Raw genomic sequence first — 23,040 nt, 5'->3', positions numbered from 1 at the left:
AGAATATTACTGACAATTTACATCTCAACTACCAACACCCTATAATCTACTCATCGCCGGCCAGAATTTCAACAACTATTTTGTTTTTCTTTTTAATAAGGGAAAGTTAGATTCTGAAACTAATAAGGATGGAATAGTTCTTTCATGAAACATAATGTGAGAAAATGTATTCATCCTCTTTTTTTTTTTTTTTTTGGGGGGGGGGGGGGGGGGGGGGGGGGTGTGAATCATACAATTAAACATTGATCTATTAATTTTGTAGGGCCTACATTATATTTTACAATCTAATGAATTATGTTAGATAAAAAAATTAAGTTTAAAAAAAAAAAAAAATTTAACATGTAAAGGATTTGTAGAGAATAAATTAAAATATGATTTGAAATTTTAACAATTGCAGACAGGCTTATAGAATTTAAAATTAGCTTTTTTTTTTTTTTAGTTTATTTAAAGCGTTAAAAATTTTAAAAATATCATTTTTTTTCTTTATAATATTCTATAAATATGACTTGATATATTCTTGCATATTAGATCCCTTTTTGGTAAATTAATACGAGAACACACCTCTAAAATTTTCTCAATCAAACAACTATTAACATTTTCATATTAGTTATATTTTCGCTCTACTTCAATAAACTTCTATTCTATAATCTTCACTCAAGTAAGCTTCTTCTAAAAGCTTCTATATTTTCATAAGCCGTACCAAACAAACCTCTTTATCAAATGAAAAGGAAAGAGACAGAATGAAAGGGACAAGACGAAAATACTAATATAAAAAGGATTTAATAAATTAATTAAACGAAACACTAATCAAAGTTTTCAATATTTTCTGAAAGCATTGAATGACGACAGAATTAAATGACCTCAAGAATCATATGAAATTGCTATATTTTCCCATATCCATAAGTTTTAATTAAAGCTAACTCCAGTTGACATATAAAAAGAACAAGAAATATGGTAAAATTTTCTCTTTACATCTAGCAGGATGCTCTTCAAATTCATCGTCGAATATTGTCAGTATACAACTATAGCTTCACACCATTATAAGTTCTACAATAGTTTCGACTTTGAAAATGCTGCCAACATCAATAAGTTGAATAGTTTTGCATGGTTTATAGTTGGCAGAAGGAGCAATACTATTCACTTGATTTCAGTGAGTCAAGAAATTTCTCACCTCCCCTCTGCAATTATCTCACTGCACCGAGTGACGTTTACAGGAGTGAGCAGTGGGTCGACTCCAGAACTAAGATCAGTTGCATTCTCAGATTGGCTATTCTTTTTGCTATAACTTCTTGCAGATGTGGATGTATCAAAATCTTCGTTAAGAAAGCAGTTTGTCGTATCCTGAAAATCCCAATCAGTCAAATAACTTGGCTTTGAAGTAACAGTTCCCACTTCTATGTCTCCAGTGAGCATGCTAAGAACGCGTGACATTGGTGGCCGTAATGCTGGTGATGCTTGTGTGCACAACAGAGCCACTGCTATTACTCGAAGAGCTTCGATTTCATTAAGCTCTGTTAACTGGGGATCTATCAACCCCAAACTTCGGTTACTTTCATGAAGACTCCAGGCCTGGAAATAGCATATAGACAATTCAAAAGAAATGTGTTTTCTCAACTAGGGATCATAGAAGAAAGCAAACAAAATTAACAACTCAAATTTCAAATTTATTTCCTTACCCATTCAAGAAGATAAATCTTTTCACTATCCAAGTTACTATCAGAGTTTGCTCTTCCACTGATAATCTCCAAAGCAACAACACCAAAACTGAACACATCGGCCTTTTCTGTCAAGTGTCCACGCATTGCATACTCCGGTGCCAGATAACCACTGCAAGATAATCAAGTGTTTCTCATGGTTAAAATCCAAAAGTCAAGTCTGGATATTGCTCTCAAACTGAATTTAATGATCAACCGTATCCCATGTGCCCACTCGCCTATACAATGTGAAAACCTTTAACATTTAGCTAAACTTGAAGAATAACAAAGCAATACAATCACAAATCTAGTCCCCTCCAAAGATTATAGCATCAATCACTATGTGACTATAAAAGATGACACAAATAGTTCTCTCAACATACATGTATTGCTCTCAGTCATTTTCATCAATACATGTATGTTGACATTTTGAAATACTCTACAACAAAATCTACTAGGTATTGTTGGTAACTTCCAAGACAGCATGTATAGAATACATCATATTATACTTTGCAGCACATCACAAGTATCAAGGAAGAGTGGCAGTCGAGAAATGATTGAAGGAGCTTACATGGTCCCTGCAACTCTTGTGCTGATGTGAGTTCTCGTGTCATCATACAACTTTGCCAAACCAAAATCTGATATCTTGGGGCAGAGTTTTGCATCGAGTAAAATATTACTTGCTTTGACATCTCGATGTACAATCTTTGGCCTTGAATCCTCGTGAAGATATGCTAGACCTCTCGCAGTTCCCAAGCATATATTGAACCGAGTAGGCCAATCAAGATGCAAATCCCTTTTTCCTGTAGAAACAGTGGCTACAATCATTTAGATCTTCAAGAGTTATTGATTTGGAGAATTGAGGATTTAGGAACAATGTATCCCAAGGAAAGATATAGTGCTCATTAATACATTGTGAATCCTGCTCTATTGAACTTGTTGCTTGCTCTTATTAGTTTGGCGAGCAAATTTTGTAGTTTCGGGCCTTCTTTAACAGAGCAGGACAAATGTTTCATTCTTTAACCTTAGATGGTTTAAACATTTGAAAACAATATTGTATTTTGTACAGCAAGATAAATCACAAGAGAGATATCATATCAATTGCATAAAAGTCGCAGCTACTTGCAAGAAAAGAAAAGTAGAAAATTTCTAAACTAAGGCTGATCTTCGTACCAAACAATACTTGATCAAGGCTTTTGTTTTCAAGGTATTCATAAACAAGGAGGAGCCTAGTTCCCTCGATGCAGCAACCATGCAATTTCACAAGATTGCGATGTTGTACTGCAGTTATGGTAGCAATCTCATTAACAAACTGATTTTTCCCTTGGTGGGATCCAAGTGAAAGTTGCTTCACAGCTATCACCCTTCCATCAGAAAGCGTACCCTGTAGCACCAGATTTAATAACGTAAGTCATGTTTGCTCCATCCTTGGTGAGTATCCAGGTAGAATTCACCTAGTTTTTTTGTTATAATGTCAAGCTATCTTCATACCTTACATACACTACACACTCAGTAACCCAAACTCCCAATAATTATCTATTGTTTCTTACTTGTAAATGTAGGATATAAAAGTTACCTTGTACACAGGTCCAAATCCTCCCTCACCTAGCTTATTTGGAGGGTTGAAGTTTTTTGTTGCAGATCTCAACTCAGCATAACTGAAAATTTTTGGTTTAGGACCTATTCCAAGTAACACTGCATATTGAAGCAAGATAAAAGATTACATAACATGGAAGGGTTTGCATGATAAGAGATGAATTACACCAGCAACTTTGCCTATTTCACGGAATATCCTATTCCAACTTTTGGAAGCAAGAGCTCAAATATCATGACCTTTATAACAAATAGTTATTTTAAATCTAGTATCTATGTTCTTAAGTGAACTAGAACAAAGTTCACGCTTCACCTATATTGTGGGATGCTAAAGTAAAACTAAATTCATTGATTTTCATAAACAAACTTGGTTTCACAGATTTTACCTTCTGCATCATCATTGCCTCTTTTTATCCTCATGTAAAAAATTAAAAATATCAGTATCAAGCCCAAAATTCCGAGAGCCATGGCAATACCAACAATCAGCCAAGTCTGGTTCTTCTTTCGTGCAATACCAACAGTTGGTATGAAATCTAAGTAGGAAAATTCAGTTATTGTATATCAGAATGAAGTATATAGAAGCACATCTATTGTAACTCATCTTCAATGAAGAGTCAAAGTAATCACATACTTCACCTGGAATAACACTAAGACCTGAAATTAATGGCCCATAGCTACCTCCAGTAGGGATGCAGCAGGTCCCTTTACCAGCCCAAAATAGGTGAATTTCAAGATAGTTCTCGGTTACCATAGCATTAAATTTCTCTGTAGTTGCTCTTCTATCCCCACCTGCCTTCTTTGATATGTCAAAATCCTTTGACCAGAGGGTTCCCTACAAGAAGGATTATGAGTGATAGAACTCCGACTTCTCAGTGTAAAAATGAATAGATGGACATGTAATAGTAGAATCAGTGTATGATAAGGTTATGAACCAAAATTTTCCAGAGAATTTTTACCTGAATATAGATATCAAAAACACGCCTTCCACGACTCTTCCATGTTAGTGAGCCTTGATCACCAAAAACTGTCTCAGCAAAGGACAAGCTCACATTGTAAGGTCCATTCTCAAGACTAAGTCCATAGTATCTAAGTGATCCAGGGGATTGCCTTGAAATGCGATAAAGCTCCGGGTTTGTGGTGCCAGTCACTTGAGAGCCAGTATTTTGAACATGGGTATTAGATTGTCCATCAGGAAACCAACCTGCATCACTAACTGCCCATTTTTCTGTATCAAGTACAACAAAAGAAGCTCCACCAAGATCATAGTCATCAGCCTCGTACACTACCTTATCAACTTTCAGCGCAACACCACCACCACACTTGATTGCAAAACTTGAATCTGCAATTGCAAAGATAAAACTTCTGGTGACAATTGTTATCTGAAATCCTACACCAAATATTTAGACAAAATTGATGGAGTACTTTTATTTGGTAACTTCAAGCAACTTAAACAGCTCATGATACATACATTTTACAAACATAGATATTGAAGGAGAGCTATCCTGTTGAAAGTTAAATGCCTATACATGGTTTCCCATTCTTTTATTTTATTTTATTTTTATATTTTATTGATACCCATGAATTCCTTGACCTTTCTCATGAGTTCATTGAGTTCAAAAGCAAAGACTACTGCAAAATCCTACAACTTTGCAGTTTAGAAACTTGTTTAAACTTTGCACTTTTGCTCAAAGTTAGGGGTCTTAGTCCCTCAACCACACCCTTAGGGTCCATACAGCTCAATTTTCTGACAAATGTCAATAATAAACTAATAAGGATTAAGTCAAAACGCTTATACTTGCATATCCATGACATTCAGATGGCTGGTAGGTTATTGAACCTCTCTCTCAATTAACACATTCACTCTATCACGAGCAAGAGCTTTGCCACAGCTTGTGAAATTTTCTTCAAACCTGTTTTACTAATCACAACTATCAACAGTTAAATCTAACAGCGGTTTCTAAGAATAGAGGAGCTGAAAGAGAATTTCAAATTTGTGTGCAACAGTCTAAAACAAGCTAAGCTCACTTCTTGCTCTTACCGAAAATTTTTGTTCTGACATTCAGAAGCAAGGTATTTCATGTAAAGCATCAAAGTGTAATACCAACATATAATAAGATAAGTTTAACTTTAGCTAGGAAAAGGACAAGGGTCCATTTATTACAACTGGAGCATAAGTAACAATACAATTTATAAAACCTCAGCAGCATCTATACTGAAGGAAACAACAGAGAAAGAAAAGAATAATGGCAGTACACTAAATTATAGAAAAAGAATTAAGCAGCAAAAAGAAGGCAGCTTACAGCGTGGAGCATTCCTATTGCAGGGGAAGTTTCTCTGAAGACAGTTCAATCCAGGGAGAATACTGGCATGCATAGAACATTACCAGTTATATTTGTTAAAGCAGCATATTGCTTTGTTGAGGTTTTATAATTCTTTTTCCTTTTTTTTTTTTTTTTTTTTAATTTTTAAGGAAGTGCATTTTTTTTCAAAAACCAAATCTGACATTTTATTTATCAAGAAAGGAACTATAACTCACCTGATATTTGAGCTATCAAATGTGAAATTGTTGCCCACTAGATTCCTGTGCAATTTGATGCAAAGATTAACTATACTTCAAAGTTTGAAGTATACTTGCTAGAGATGTATTATATTATATCTTAACTTGAGAAATAGTCAACTACATTTCGAAGACATTAGAAATGAGCTTTGCCTTTATGCTACCCCAACTGGTTATTCCAAGTGACATTTGTTTGGACATAGAAAATTATAAGTGCATCAAGGCAATTAGTAGTGTACTATTAACTATTTCTGATGATTGTCACATGATAATAGAAAACACGGTCTTAAAGTGACGTGTTGCCCATGAAGATAAGTGCCCAATAGATTCTCATACAATCATCTGCTTTTCTCTTGAATTGGCAAGATTGTTGTAAACTTTTATTATTGATTCCTTTGTATTATTATCTAAAATACTATAATCTATTAACAAAACAAGATAAGAGGATTCGAGTGAGCTCCACAATGCCTAAGCTCCAAAGCAAGGTGTGAATTCCAAAAAAAAAAAAAAAAGAAAAAAAAAAACAGATGGACAAAGAAATTATAATGGATCGAGAGACATACAGCTGTTGTAAACCTGTAGCCCACGAGGGCAAAGTTCCTGATAGATAATTGTAAGATAAATCTCTGCAGGAAATAGTATGATATGCACCAGTGAGTAGGAAACATATGCACATAAAACTGAAAAGGAACTATTCAGTTAAGATTTTCAATTGCTTTAATCAATTACTTGTCAAGAGAAAGTGGCTACACTATTGTTCAGATTTTTTAATGGGTTGGCCTAATTCCAAGTACATTTCTGTAGCAGTAGTGCCTTTTTCATTCTTCTACATTTTGCATGATGAAAGATTTTTTTTTCTTTTTTTCCTGTTAATCTATTCACTAAGTGTTTGGCACCAACAGCTATTCTAAATTGGAGCCTCTAAAAATTTCAAGGCAAATACAATAAAATAGACGTATAGCATCCATTTTACTGAACTTGATATAATAGGCATTATTTCTAAAGATAACTGAAATTAAGGCTTACATGCTCTGAAGATGTAGAGCTTTTTGTTGAGGAAGGATTCCTGACAGACTATTGTTTCCCAAAAACCTAGCCAGAGAAGCAACAAGCAAAAGAATGCAATATTGAATGTAAGAATAAGGCTTCGACAAACATTTAAAGTAAAAACCTAACTTAAATTTAAGTTCTCAAATCAAGAATTGATGGATTTGATGGAGAGAAGCTTCAATAAATTTACAAGTGAGTAAGAGAATCAATACTGAACAAAGCACTTGGGATTTGACCAATTAAGTTGTTGAAACTCAAATCCCTGCAAAAAGAGAGAAATTGATAAAAAAAACATAAAAAAGGAATACACACAACAAACAATAAGAGACACACCCATGGAAATACAATACTATCTTACAGAGTCTGTAAACTTTGATATTCTCCAATATCAGATGGAATGCTACCATAGATCAGAGAATTTCTTAGAGACCTACGGGGAAAAAAAAATGATTAGTGTCAAAATGAATTAGCTGAAAAGAAAATTAGAAACTAAAAAGTTAGATTTAATAGAATGGAGTACGTGTAACTTACAAAATAATTAAGTTCTTCATATTCTTTATGAAATCGAGCGATGAGCTCACATTGTTTATATCAGTGATTTGCCTACACAATTAATCCAAANAGACACACTCATGGCTATACAATCCTAACTTACAGAGTCTGTAAACTTTGATATTCTCCAATGTCAGATGGAATGCTACCATTGATTAGAGAATCTCTTAGAGATCTATGGGGGAAAAAAGATTGATCAGGGTCAAAATGAATCAGCTGAGAAGAAAATTAGAAACTAAAAAGTTAGATTTAATAGAATGGAGTATGTGTAACTTACAAAATAATTAAGTTCTTCATATTCTTTATGAAATCGAGCGATGAGCTCACATTGTTTATATCAGTGATTTGCCTGCACAATTAATCCAAACATCACTGATATGATACCGTGTCACGTTAATTTTTTAACCTAGTTTTAAGGGTAATATTATCTTAGTTATACCCACAATGTGGTCAATGAGGTCAAGTTAGAAAAACTGGCTGGTATAGGACCTTCAAAAGAGTTTCCCCCAAATTTCCTACAGAAAATTTGATAGACTAGTCAACAAGATAATCAAAATGCTTAAATCCAAACAAAACTAAAGAAAACTTTTGCTATCATTCACATATGACACATTTGAATATCTAGAAAGAAGTTTTTCATATATTACAACGTTGTAAGATTGGTCCAATTCCCAATGAAATCAGGTATTTTTCCTGTCAAAGAACAATCAAATGCCCACCTGAAATTTAAAAAATCACTCATTGTAAGCCAAATTCAGGCACAAGGTAATGTTCAAGCATAGTAGCAACAGAAAGCCATAAACATGTAGATAGGATATTTCTTACATAATTCGCATATTTCGAAGATTAGCAAATGTTGAGGGAATTTCCCCGCCCAGTCCAGAACTATCTATGTTACTGTTAAATTCACCAATAAAGAACTTCTTAATTCCATAAGACTGAATTTCTGATGTGAAAATTACTGTTGTGCTTAAAATATAAATAAAGAAAAATATATTAAACAAATAGTAAGAACCTACATTTGCTCCAGTTTGAATAAGTCACCCAGTTCAGGAGGGAGTGTTCCAGAGAAATTGTTGGACCCTAGAGCTCTGCATGGCATTTATCAGAAGAATATAACTCTTTTGTGGTTATTAGTTTTCATTAATTCATACATTTGTAAGAAAAGTATTCACAATTTTCCCATTATCAACATGGTTTTCAAGCATAATTTATGGATAAATGTAATTGCAAGTTATGTATAAGTACAATGGCTTCAACTGTGATTTTGAGTTTTCATAAACATAGTATGCAACGCATTGAATCATATGACACTTTTTTTTATCTTAAGACTTCCGTTTTTTCTTTTTATAGGTTAAAGAGTGTTTATGGTAATCAGTTTCAGAATAAAAACAATATGATCATCATACAGTCATCCCACTAAAAACTATACGTCATTGATGTAGGATAGAATTAAAAACGGAGAAAATGAGAGCAAGAAATAGATAGAATGAGAGAAAAATTGGAAACAAGGAGAAACTAAAGAGAAACAATATTTTATTCATCATATTGTTTCTTTCATTGGTCGACGTACCAAAGACAAGACAACAAGCCTATTTATAATGGCTTAAACAAAACAAAATGCTAGAAATCTACCTAAAATAAGTCATTCAAATTCTATTCAAAGTGGAAAATCTAATATAAAAAAATCTAAATCTAACTTAAAAAAGCAATGTCTCGAGGTTCCCAAAATAATCTCTTTCTTTAAGTAACGATATTATTTGTATTATTAATTCAGCATCAGCCACACTAAGCAATGGCATAGAATAAAAGAGAAGAATTTAAAGAAAAAGGACAAAGTTTGCCAATCTTACAGAAAAGTTAAGTCCTTAAGGTTTCCAAGCTCCTTCGGGAGAGGCCCAGAAAGTACGTTGTGGCCAACCTCTCTAGCACACAAAAGAAAAAATTATAACAAAATCAAATCTCATATACCAAAAATAATCAGACATAATCCAAACTAGGCTTTCAATCATAAGGGTATTTTTCAATACTTACAGATCCTTTAATTGAGATAAATTTCCAATAAATGCAGGCAAGGGACCAGTGAAGTAATTTCGTTTGATTCTACTGCAATGTTAAATAGAAAAACAAAATCCAATCAAATATAATGTCCATTAGTTAGAAAATGATGAAGGTAAAATTTGACTTATAAAAATCAAACGCAGGGAAATGAATGGGAAAACCTATACAAATTTGTCAGAAATTGCAAAACCACTAGTTCTTCTGGAATCACTCCTTTTATGTCCAGTGCAAATACACTCCTGCAAAAAATAAAGACAAGTTTCAGTCATATCTCCTCAAATTTGACATGATGACATATGCAAACTCTCTTGGCTTAGGAAAAATACACAATTAAAGGATGAATTGTATACACGACTTTAGGGAAAGTTTGAACCAAAAGTTAAGATCCATCTAAAGCATCAGAAATAATCTACATAGTATAGTATAAACAGTTCAAGTTATGAATAACTCAAAAATCAATGCCAATAACACAAAATTAACCGAAAACCTATTCTCAATTGAAGCAATATAATCTGTCTATACTGAAACAAAACTTGAAACAAGTTAATATGAAAATTTACAACTCAGTGATGTGGCAAGTTGAGCCATCTTCCAAGGAACAGTCACATTTGATAGCAGGATTATAGTCATCCAAGCTAGTTGCATTTATGGCGGCTCCACTGCAGGGCTCTCCACTTATGTTCCACCAACTTGGGTTTGCTTTTACATCCCATTGTTGAAATATTGAGTTCAACGCCCTCACTGCTCAAGAAGCATTCTAATTACTTAGAATTGAGAATGTAAGCAAGGTTGCAAGTAATCACAAATTTTCATAAAATCACTGATCTTTGAGGCCATGGGTATATCAGGAAGCATTCAAATTACTTAAGAATTGTGAATTTACCATCCGGGTTTATCGTACTTCAAGTAAAAGGTTAATAACAATAATTCCCCTTAGTCATAATTAATTAATTGTAATCCCCCTAGAGTTATAGTAATATAAATTTTCCTGTGTTTAAGTTTTTGGTTAAAAAAGAAACGAGAGGGCTAATTGGATAAATATTTATTAATTATTATACTATGTATTTCAACGGCATATTAACTGCTCGTAACAATAGGAAAATTCATTTTGAATTTTAGTTAGTCCACGCCCCTGTTGGTTTAAAATACTATTCTGCACATTCCCTCAGACCTCCCCTTAGAGCCGTTTGTTAGCAGAAATGTTTAACAAGGAAGACTAAATTTTATAATCACCCTTGAGTACACAACTCAATTCATACCAACAAAAGACCCCCATACTCAAGGACCTTAAGTGTTTGGGATTGGTGTAGCTTAAGAATAATTACTTAAATATTTCTTAAGCTATCAACTAAAAAGTGTGTAGCAAATCAATTTCAGATGTTGGATTTTATAATTTTTAGAATTCAAAAACTACTTTTAGCATGTTAATTACAAAAAAAAACCCATTTAAACTCTAATTATATTTAATTAAACTAATTAATATAATTTTATAAATTATTTCTCCTGCACAGCTTTTAAACAAACTAGAATATATTTTGCTAAATGGGGTTCACTTCAATCAGCTACTGATAAATTAGTAAAGTACAATACTTCTTAAACAATTGTATATTCAATAATTAAAACAAATAATTAATTTGTAAAATAAAATACACACATAAAAGAAAGGAAGAGAGAGAGTACCTTCATTGGGGTCAGTAATTTGAGCAGCGGAATTGTGAATGACGAAGAAAAAGAATAAGCAAAAGTGCGAAAATCCTGAAGGAAAAAGTAGAATTTTCACACTGGAATTCATGTTTGTGTGTTTACATGAGAATTTTAGAGAATTGTTTCCACTGGAATTATGTTGGCTTTTATATTAAAGCAAACGAATGGTACATGTCTAGTCCACTGTTAGCAAGAGACACGTGGCAGTAACCAGATCACTAACCGGATAATAATAATGCGGCTTGGCCATCTTGGGTTCCATGCCTTACATTTTCATTTTGCTCTTTCCCTCACCTTTGTTTTCACGACATGACTCTTCCACCGTTGACGTGTTTTCACCCGTTGGATTCAACTAAACTGTGGGGCCATCACTTTGGAGGTCTTGATAGGCTCTTTTTGTGATGATGATGACATCATCATCTTGGGTTAAATGAAATTTATCTTTTTAATTGTCTTCCATATAATTTATTTAATAATTAATTTTATTGGAATATATTATACTTATACTATAGGACATGAATAATTAACTCATTCAAGTAAATAAAAAGACTAGCTTTTGAATGAAAAAATTTAGATATAACAAAACTAAGTATGTGTAAGTTACAAAATAATTATAAGCTGTTCAAATTTTTTATGAAATCGAGAGACGAGCTCACCTTGTTTATATCAATCAATTCAAACATAACTAATATAATATGGTGTCACGTGAACTTTTAGAGTTAGTTTTTAGAGAGAAATATATCTAAGTTATACCTATAATATGGTTAATGAGGTCAAGTTAGAAAAACTGAATGGTAGAGGACCTTCAAAAGAGTTTCCTCCAAATTTCCTACAGAAAAAATTGATAGACTAGTTAATAACATAATCAAAATGCTTAATCCAGACAAAGGTAAAGAAAACTTTTGCCATCATTCACATTGTTATGCCTCAAAAGTCAAGCCTATGTCAGCACAATTAATGTCTCTTTGTACCAACTACCAAGCCCATATCTCCAAAGATATTCTCACCAACTTTATCTCATTTCAAAGAGATGAATGGACGAGAGCCTTCCATGTGTCAAGGCAGTTTGCAAAAGCTCTCATTGCATTGAGTGCAAAGGTGAATAAATGGATTTTTCTCTTCCCGAAGAAGGGAGGCTAGTGGCTGGGCTGAGATTTAATTTCATTTTCATTCTCTCTGTAAAAACACTGTATTTCTTCATCTTTGTATGCCTTACGGGCAAAATCATAGAAATAGTGAGAGATCAATAAAATAACAGTGGATGTAGGAGTCGCTTGTTGAGCATCCGAACCACTATAAAAACCCCCTCTTGCCATTCTTTTATTGATTTTTTCTGCAAAATATATAATCTCAGCCCCCATATTCAAATCTCATGGATCCATCACGTGTGTCTCCTGAGTCAGCTCAGCGTTTCCCACGTGCGAGTCGTTGGCGTCCAAAATCAAGCGTCAACACACATGACACATTTGAATATCATGAAATAAGTTTTCATACATAACATTATTGTAAGATTGGTCTAGTTCCCAATGGAATCAGCAATTTTTCCTGATAAAGAACAATCAATACCCACCTGAAATTTTACAAATCACTCATTGTAAGCCACATTCAAGCACAAGGTATTCTTTAAGCATAGTAGCAACAGAAAGCCATCAACATGTAGATGGGATCTTCCTTATATAATTCTCACATTTCAAAAATTAGCTCGTTTAGAACTATCTATGTTACGGTTAAATTCACCAATAAAAAGTTTCTTGATTTCATAAGATTGAATCTGTGATGTGAAAATTATAGTTTTACTTTAAAAGAAAAAAAAAAAAAACTAAACAAAAATATATTAAACAAAATGAATAACAACCTACATCTGCTTTAGTTTGACTAATTTACCCTGTTTAGGAGGGAGTATCCCGGAGAAATTATTGGAACCTAGTGGCCAAAGAATATAACTCTTCAGTAGTCATTACTTTTTCATAATTCATACATTTGTAAGATAAGTATTCATAATTTTCCCAAGATCAACATGTTTTTCAAGCAGAATTTATGGATGAATGGATTACAGGTTATGTACAAGCACAATCGCTTCAACTGTGATTTTGAATTTTCCTAAACATAGTATGTGACCACACTCTTTGTTTTTTTATCTTAAGACTGCATTTTTTTGTTTTCTAGGTTAAAGAGTGTTTATAATAATCAATTTTAGAATAAAAACATTTTGATCAACATATAGTCATCCCAATAAAACTATACGTGATTGATGTAGGATAGTGAGAAGAATTAAAAACAGAGAAAATGAGAGTAAGAAACAGATAGAATGAGAGAAAAAATTGAGATAGGAAACAATTTATTATTCATCATATTGTTTCTTTCATCAATCCACATACTAGAGACAAGCCAACAAGCCTATTTATGATGCCCTAAACAAAACAAAATGCTAGAAATCCACCTTTAACAAGTCATTCAAATTCTATTCAAAGTTTGTTAATCTTACATAAAAGTTAAGTTCTTAAGATTTGGAAGCTCCTTTGGGAGAGGCCCAAAAAGTGTATTGTGGCCAACATTTCTAGCGCATGAAAGACCAAATTATACAAAATCAAACTCATATACCAAAAATAACCTAAACTATTAGTAATTAAAAAGTAGAGTTTGAATCTTCCTTATTCAAATAGTAAATTACTATTTGGATATAAATTAATTTGATTTATGAGAAAAAGTCTATGCAGGAAAGGATCATATATATTATAATATTGGTAATTTATTTTGTATTATTCAACCAGTCAGAGCTTCATGCCTAGTCCAAATAATAACGGGTGCGTTTGGTTTATTATTTTGGATAAGATTTTGGGGATAGTATTGGGTTATTGGATAGAGGAGTATTACGAGGTAAACTTTAAAAATTTATGAAAAAGCCCTTAGGTTTACTAATTTAATTAAAGACCCTAATATATAAAATGACAAAAAGGTATATAAATGAACGATAAGCAAGCATTGCACTTCATAATATTATCTTCTTCTTTGTTGAATTAATTACATCATTTGCTTTGACACGCGAAAATTCCGGCACATACATCTGCAACTTGCAAGCCTGATTAGTTGTATAAAACCAATAGGAATCGAACAGTATGCCTAAGATAAGGTAGGACACGTGGCAGCAACTAGATCATAACCTGATTATAGTTAAAAATGCACTTGGCCAATTGGGTTTCTACGCCGACTCTTCAACCATTGACGTGTTTCCTCACACAAAACTGTGGGGTCATCACTTTTCAGGTCTTGATGGGCTCTTTTTGTAATGATATGATGACATCACCATTTTGGATTATGAATGAAATTTACTTTTTAATTGTCTTCCATATAAGTTAATAAATAGAAAAGATATAACAAGGCAGTGTTACTGATTCTGATCGAATAACGTAATAAATCTTAATCGTTGATTGATATAAATTAAAATTATCAACGATCATGATTTTATCACGTTATTCAGTACATAAATCCAGTACACTACTACAATGACGGTAGCATACTCTTTAATAAATTAATTGTATTGAAATAATATTATACTTATATTATAGGTCTATGAAACAATTTAATTATTCAAGTGAGAATTTTCAATAAAAGGGTTAACTTTTTAAGTAAAAATTTAGATATAAACATAATAGAGTAAGTATAAGTTACAAAATTATTAGATTCTCATATCTTTTTATGAATCGGGAGATAAACTCATATTATTATATAGTGATTTATCTACATAGCAATTCAAATATTGTTGCTTTAATACGATGCCCCATAACCTTTTTAGTTAGTTTTTTAATTTAGAGGTGGGCAATAATCGGGCCAATCAGTCCGATCATAATTGGGATCAGGTCTATCTTGGTTGAGGACAGTTCTAAGCTCATAAATTTTTCATGGCCCGGACCAATCCTTATGATCAATCATGGGCCCATAAGACCAGTCCTAGGGCTTGAAAAATTCAATATGTCCCTTTAATACATAAAATTTCATTTTAGTCTCTATATTTATTCAATTTGAGAACACTTAACAATGAATTATTGTTACACTTCAATATTTAAGGTAAGTAATTAAAGAAGTATGTTACAGATAACTAACATAAATTTATCCACAACATTTGGACATAAATACATACGTATACACATACATAACTTATATCATGATTTCCTTCAATAATCTTAAATATACTAATATTAAGTGTCCACCCTTCAACTTAAGTTTCCAATTTGTGATATTAAAACAAATATTTGAATCTTATAATATCATTTTCATGTTCAAATAAATTTTATTTATCAAAAATTATAGAAATTTGTCTTCTAGAATTTACTAGGTAAATAGAAATCCAAATTAAAAAAAAAAAAAAAAAAAAAATTATACAAACTTCTACAACAAAATATGGGGTCTTAACATTTTTTTAACCTTTGGAAAAGTGACAGTTTAGTCCCAAGAGTTAACACCAATGAAGACCTTTAGTCCCAAGAGCTAACATTTTTTGTGGTTGTTCAGGCTCCAACCTTTGCTCTCCAACCGTGCAGAGCATTCTTATTGCATGGAAAACTTCTTGAGACAATTCATCTGAGATATTACTGACAATTTACATCTCAACTACCAACACCCTATAATCTACTCATCGCCGGCCAGAATTTCAACAACTATTTTGTTTTTCTTTTTAATAAGGGAAGTTAGATTCTGAAACTAATAAGGATGGAATAGTTCTTTCATGAAACATAATGTGAGAAAAGTAATTCTCCTTTCTTTTTTTTTTTTTTGGGGGGGGGGGGGGGGGGGGGGTGGGTGGGGGGGGGGGGGGGTGTGAATCATACATTAAACATTGATCTATTAATTTGTAGGGCCTACATTTATTATTTTACAATTCTAATGAATTTATGTTAGATAAAAAATTAAGTTTAAAAAAAAAAAAAAATTTAACATGTAAGGATTTGTAGAGAATAAATTAAAATATGATTTGAAATTTAACAATGCAGACAGGCTTATAGAATTTAAAAATTAGCTTTTTTTTTTTTTAGTTTATTTAAAGCGTTAAAAATTTTAAATATCATTTTTTTTCTTTATAATATCTATAAATATGACTTGATATATTCTTGCATATTAGATCCCTTTTTGGTAAATTAATACGAGAACACACCTCTAAAATTTTCTCATCAAACAACTATTAACATTTTCATATTAGTTATATTTTCGCTCTACTTCAATAAACTTCTATTCTATAATCTCACTCAAGTAAGCTTCTTCTAAAAGCTTCTATATTTTCATAAGCCGTACCAAACAACCTCTTTATCAATGAAAAGGAAAAGAGACAGAATAGAAGGGCAACGAAAATACTAATATAAAAAGGATTTTAAATAAATTAAAAACGAAACACTAATCAAGTTTTCAATATTTTCTGAAAGCATTGAATGACGACAGAATTAAATGACCTCAAGAATCATATGAATTGCTATATTTTCCATATCCAAAGTTTTAATTAAAGCTAACTCCAGTGAATATAAAAGAACAAGAAATATGGTAAAATTTTCTCTTTACATCTAGCAGGATGCTCTTCAAATTCATCGTCGAATATTGTCAGTATACAACTATAGCTTCACACCATTATAAGTTCTACAATAGTTTCGACTTCGAAAATGCTGCCAACATCAATAAGTTGAATAGTTTTGCATGGCTTATAGTTGGCAGAAGGAGCAATACTATTCACTTGATTTCAGTGAGTCAAGAAAATTTCTCACCTCCCCTCTGCATTATCTCACTGCACCGAGTGACGTTTACAGGATGAGCAGTGGGTCGACTCCAGAAACTAAGATCAGTTGCATTCTCAGATTGGCTATTCTTTTTGCTATAACTTCTTGCAGATGTGGATGTATCAAAATCTTCGTTAAGAAAGCAGTTTGTCGTATCCTGAAAATCCCAATCAGTCAAATAACTTGGCTTTGAAGTAACAGTTCCCACTTCTATGTCTCAGTGAGCATGCTAAGAACGCGTGACATTGGTGGCCGTAATGCTGGTGATGCTTGTGTGCACAACAGAGCCACTGCTATTACTCGAAGAGCTTCGATTTCATTAAGCTCTGTTAACTGGGGATCTATCAACCCCAAACTTCGGTTACTTTCATGAAGACTCCAGGCCTGGAAATAGCATAATAGACAATTCAAAAGAAATGTGTTTTCTCAACTAGGGTATATAGAAAGCAAACAAAATTAACAACTCAAATTTCAAATTTATTTCCTTACCCATTCAAGAAGATAAATCTTTCACTATCCAAGTTACTATCAGAGTTTGCTCTTCCACTGATAATCTCCAAAGCAACAACACCAAAACTGAACACATCGGCCTTTTCTGTCAAGTGTCCACGCATTGCATACTCCGGTGCCAGATAACCACTGCAAGATAATCAAGTGTTTCTCATGGTTAAAATCCAAAAGTCAAGTCTGGATATTGCTCTCAAACTGAATTTATGATCAACCGTATCCCATGTGCCCACGTCGCCTACAATGTGAAAACCTTACATTTAGCTAAACTTGAAAATAACAAAGCAATACAATCACAAATCTAGTCCCCTCCAAAGATTATAGCATCAATCACTATGTAACATAAAAGATGACACAAATAGTTCTCTCACATACATGTATTGCTCTCAGTCATTTTCATCAATACATGTATGTTGACATTTTGAAATACTCTACAACAAAAATCTACTAGGTATTGTGTAACTTCCAAGACAGCATGTATAGAATACATCATATTATACTTTGCAGCACATCACAAGTTATCAAGGAAGAGTGGCAGTCGAGAAATGATGAAGGACTTACATGGTCCCTGCAACTCTTGTGCTGATGTGGTTCTCGTGTCATCATACAACTTTGCCAAACCAAAATCTGATATCTTGGGGCAGAGTTTGCATCGAGTAAATATTACTTGCTTTGACATCTCGATGTACAATCTTTGGCCTTGAATCCGTGAAGATATGCTAGACCTCTCGCAGTTCCCAAGCATATATTGAACCGAGTAGGCCAATCAAGATGCAAATCCCTTTTTCCTGTAGAAACAGTGGCTACAATCATTTAGATCTTCAAGAGTATTGATTTGGAGAATTGAGGATTTAGGAACAATGTATCCCAAGGAAAGATATAGTGCTCATTATACATTGTGAATCCGGCTCTATTGAACTTGTTGCTTGCTCTTATTAGTTTGGCGAGCAAATTTTGTAGTTCGGGCCTTCTTAACAGAGCAGGACAAATGTTTCATTCTTTAACCTTAGATGGTTTTAAACATTTGAAAACAATATTGAATTTTGTACACGCAAGATAAATCACAAGAGAGATATCATAATCATTGCATAAAGTTGCAGCTGCTTGCAAGAAAAGAAAAGTAGAAAATTTCTAAACTAAGGCTGATCTTCGTACCAAACAATACTTGATCAAGGCTTTTGTTTTCAAGGTATTCATAAACAAGGAGGAGCCGTTCCCTCGATGCAGCAACCATGCATTCACAGATTGCGATGTTTACTGCAGTTATGGTTGCAATCTCATTAACAAACTGATTTTTCCTTGTGGGATCCAAGTGAAAGTTGCTTCACAGCTATCACCCTTCCATCAGAAAGCGTACCCTGTAGCACCAGATTTAATAACGTAAGTCATGTTTGCTCCATCCTTGGTGAGTATCCAGGTAGATTCACCTAGTTTTTTTGTTATAATGTCAAGCTATCTTCATAACCTTACATACACTACACACTCAGTAACCCAAACCCAATAATTATCTATGTTTCTTACTTGTAAATGTAGGATATAAAGTTACCTTGTACACAGGTCCAAATCCTCCCTCACCTAGCTTATTTGGAGGGTTGAAGTTTTTTGTTGCAGATCTCAACTCAGCATAACTGAAAATTTTTGGTTTAGGACCTATTCCAAGTAACACTGCATATTGAAGCAAGATAAAATATACATAACATGGAAGGTTTGCATGATAAGAGATGAATTACACCAGCAACTTTGCCTATTTCACGGAATATCCTATTCAACTTTTGGAAGCAAGAGCTCAATATCATGACCTTTATAACAAATAGTTATTTTAAATCTAGTATCTATGTTCTTAAGTGAACTAGAACAAAGTTCACGCTTCACCTATATTGTGGGATGCTAAAGTAAAACTAAATTCATTGATTTTCAAAAACAAACTTGGTTTCACAGATTTTACCTTCTGCATCATCATTGCCTCTTTTATCCTCATGTAAAAAATTAAAAATAGATATCAAGCCCAAATTCCGAGAGCCATGGCAATACCACAATCAGCCAAGTCTGGTTCTTCTTTCGTGCGATACCAACAGTTGGTATGAAATCTAAGTAGGAAATTCAGTTATTGTATATCAGAATGAAGTATATAGAAGCACACTCTATTGTAACTCATCTTCAAGAGAGTCAAAGTAATCACATACTTCACCGGAATACACTAAAGACCTGAAATTAATGGCCCATAGCTACCTCCAGTAGGGATGCAGCAGGTCCCTTTACCAGCCCAAAATAGGTGAATTTCAAGATAGTTCTCGGTTACCATAGCATTAAATTTCTCTGTAGTTGCCTTCTATCCCCACCTGCCTCTTTGATATGTCAAAATCCTTTACCAGAGTTCCCTACAAGAAGGATTATGAGTGATAGACTCGACTTCTCATGTAAAAATGAATAGATGGACATGTAATAGTAGAATCAGTGTATGATAAGGTTATGAACCAAAATTTTCCAGAGAATTTTTACCTGAATATAGATTCAAAAACACCTCCCACGACTCTTCCATGTTAGTGAGCCTTGATCACCAAAAACTGTCTCAGCAAAGGACAAGCTCACATTGTAAGGTCCATTCTCAAGACTAATCCATAGTATCTAAGTGATCCAGGGGATTGCCTTGAAATGCGATTAAAGCTCCGGGTTGTGGTGCCAGTCACTTGAGAGCCAGTATTTTGAACATGGGTATTAGATTGTCCATCAGGAAACCAACCTGCATCACTAACTGCCCATTTTTCTGTATCAAGTACACAAAAGAAGCTCCACCAAGATCATAGTCATCAGCCTCGTACACTACCTTATCAACTTTCAGCGCAACACCACCACCACACTTGATTGCAAAACTGAATCTGCAATTGCAAAGATAAAACTTCTGTGACAATTGTTATCTGAATCCTACACCAAATATTTAGACAAAATTGATGGAGTACTTTTATTTGGTAACTTCAACAACTTAAAACCTCGTACATACATTTTACAAACATAGATATGAAGGAGAGCTATCCTGTTGAAAGTTAAATGCCTATACATGGTTTCCCATTCTTTTATTTTATTTTATTTATTTTATTGATACCATGAATTCCTTGACCTTTCTCATGAGTTCATTGAGTTCAAAAGCAAAGACTACTGCAAAATCCTACAACTTTGCAGTTTAGAAACTTGTTTAAACTTTGCACTTTTGCTCAAAGTTAGGGGTCTTGTCCCTCAACCACACCCTTAGGGTCCATACAGCTCAATTTTCTGACAAATGTCAATAATAAACTAATAAGGATTAAGTCAAAACGCTTATACTTGCTATCCATGACATTCAGATGGCTGGTAGGTTATTGAACCTCTCTCTCAATTAACACATTCATCACTCCATCACAGCAAGAGCTTTGCCACAGCTTGTGAAATTTTCTTCAAACCTGTTTTCTAATCACAACTATCAACAGTTAAATCTAACAGCGGTTTTCTAAGAATAGAGGAGCTGAAAGAGAATTTCAAATTTGTGTGCAACAGTCTAAAACAACTAAGCTCACTTCTTCCTCTTATCGAAAATTTTTGTTCTGACATTCAGAAGCAAGGTATTTCATGTAACATCAAAGTGTAATACCAACATATAATAAGATAAGTTTAACTTTAGCTAGGAAAAGGACAAGGGTCCATTTATTACAACTGGAGCATAAGTAACAATACAATTTAATAAAACCTCAGCATCTTACTGAAGGAAACAACAGAGAAAGAAAAGAATAATGGCAGTACACTAAATTATAGAAAAGAATAAGCAGCAAAAAGAAGGCAGCTTACAGCGTGGAGCATTCCTATTGCAGGGGAAGTTTCTCTGAAGACAGTTCATCCAGGGAGATACTGGCATGCATAGAACAACCAGTTATATTTGTTAGCAGCATATTGCTTTGTTGAGGTTTTATAATTCTTTTCCTTTTTTTTTTTTTTTTTTTTTTTAATATTTAAGGAAGTGCATTTTTTTCAAAACCAAATCTGACTTTATTTACAAGAAAGGAACTATAACTCACCTGATATTTGAGCTATCAAATGTGAAATTGTTGCCCACTAGTTCCTGTGCATTCATGCAAAGATTAACTATACTTCAAAGTTTGAAGTATACTGCCAGAGAGTTTATTTATATCTTAACTTGAGAAATAGTCAACTACATTTCAAAGACATTAGAAATGAGTTCTGCCTTTAGCTATCCCAAATGGTTATTCCAAGTGACATTTTTTGGACTAGAAAATTAAGTCATCAAGGCAATCAGTAGTGTACTATTAACTATTTCTGATGATTGTCACATGATATAGAAAACACAGTCTTAAATGACATGTGTTGCCCATAAGATAAGTGCCCAATAGATTCTCATACAATCATCTGCTTTCTCTTGAATTGACAAGGTTTGTTGTAAACTTTACTATTGATTCTTCATATTAATCTAAAATACTATAATCTATTAACAAAAAAGATAAGAGGATTCGAGTGAGCTCCACACATGCCTAAGCTCCAAAGCAAGGTATGAATTCCAAAAAAAAAAAAAAAAAAAAAAAAAAAAAAAAAAAAAAAGGATGGCAAAGAAATTATTATGGATCGAAAGACATACACTGTTGTGAACCTGTAGTCCATGAGGCAAAGTTCCTGATAGATAATTGTAAGATAAATCTCTGCAGGAAAGTATGATAAGCACCAGTGAGTAGAAAACATATGCATATAAAACTGAAAAGGAACTATTCAGTTAAGATTTTCAATTGCTTTAATCAATTACTTGTCAAGAGAAAGTGGCTACACATTGTTCAGATTTTTTAATGGGTTGGCCTAATTCCAAATACATTTCTGTAGCAGTAGTGCCTTTTTCATTCTCTACATTTTGCATGATGAAGATTTTTTTTTCTTTTTTTCCTGTTAATCTATTCACTAAGCGTTTGGCACCAACAGCTATTCTAAATTGGAGCCTCTAAAAATTCAAGGCGAATAAAATAAAATAGACGTATACATCCATTTTATGAACTTGATATAAGGCATTATTTCTAAAGATAACTGAAATTAAGGCTTACATGCTCTGAAGATGTAGAGCTTTTGTTGAGGAAGGATTCCTGACAGACTATTGTTTCCCAAAACTATGCCAGAGAAGCAACAAGCAAAAGAATGCAATATTGAATGTAAGAAAGGCTTCGACAAACATTTAAAGTAAAACCTAACTTAAATTTAAGTTCTCAAATCAAGAATTGATGGATTTGATGGAGAGAAGCTTCAATAATTTACAAGTGAGTAAGGAATCAATACTGAACAAAGCACTGGGATTTGACCAATTGTTGTTGAAACTCAAATCCCTGCAAAAGAGGAATTGAAAAAAAAAAAAAAAAAAAAAAGAATACACCAACAAACAATAAGAGACACCCCATGAAATACATACTATCTTACAGAGTCTGTAAACTTTGATATTCTCCAATGTCAATGGAATGCTACCATAGATCAGAGAATTTCTTAGAGACCTATGGGGAAAAAATTGATTAGTGTCAAAATGAATTAGCTGAAGGAGAAATTAGAA

General features: G+C 33.2%; 1 protein-coding gene across 1 annotated transcript; it reads right to left on the bottom strand.

The window, feature by feature from the left end:
• Positions 1-851: 851 nt before the first annotated feature.
• On the bottom strand, positions 852-8,222 carry LOC116107067 (probable LRR receptor-like serine/threonine-protein kinase At1g56140). The gene is made up of 17 exons (XM_031393365.1): positions 8,094-8,222; positions 7,890-7,961; positions 7,724-7,795; positions 7,253-7,324; positions 7,085-7,156; positions 6,871-6,936; positions 6,408-6,470; positions 5,824-5,868; positions 5,588-5,649; positions 4,244-4,626; positions 3,924-4,119; positions 3,674-3,820; positions 3,271-3,389; positions 2,868-3,078; positions 2,266-2,497; positions 1,677-1,827; positions 852-1,569 (listed from the first exon to the last, which is right to left on the bottom strand). Exons 1-17 carry the CDS (start codon positions 8,186-8,188, stop codon positions 1,168-1,170), a joined length of 2,460 nt encoding a protein of 819 aa, XP_031249225.1. The 5' UTR covers positions 8,189-8,222; the 3' UTR covers positions 852-1,167.
• Between the last annotated feature and the right edge of the window lie 14,818 nt (positions 8,223-23,040).

The sequence above is a fragment of the Pistacia vera genome, unplaced genomic scaffold (assembly GCF_008641045.1).
Source record: "Pistacia vera cultivar Batoury unplaced genomic scaffold, PisVer_v2 Contig526, whole genome shotgun sequence".
Classification (NCBI taxonomy): Eukaryota; Viridiplantae; Streptophyta; class Magnoliopsida; order Sapindales; family Anacardiaceae; genus Pistacia; species Pistacia vera.
This window is presented reverse-complemented; position numbering and strand designations above follow the sequence as displayed.

What these genes read in the sequence shown, in the direction of transcription:
- LOC116107067 (XM_031393365.1), bottom strand. Translation starts at nt 8,188, where the DNA reads ATGAGTGATTTTTTAAATTTCAGGTGGGCATTTGATTGTTCTTTGACA. An exon ending in TGGACCAATCTTACAACGTT is followed by an intron (nt 7,962 to 8,093) that starts GTAATATATGAA and finishes AATTTTCTGTAG; the next exon opens with GAAATTTGGGGGAAACTCTT. An exon ending in ATTGATTCTCTTACTCACTT is followed by an intron (nt 6,937 to 7,084) that starts GTAAATTTATTG and finishes TTCTCTGGCTAG; the next exon opens with GTTTTTGGGAAACAATAGTC.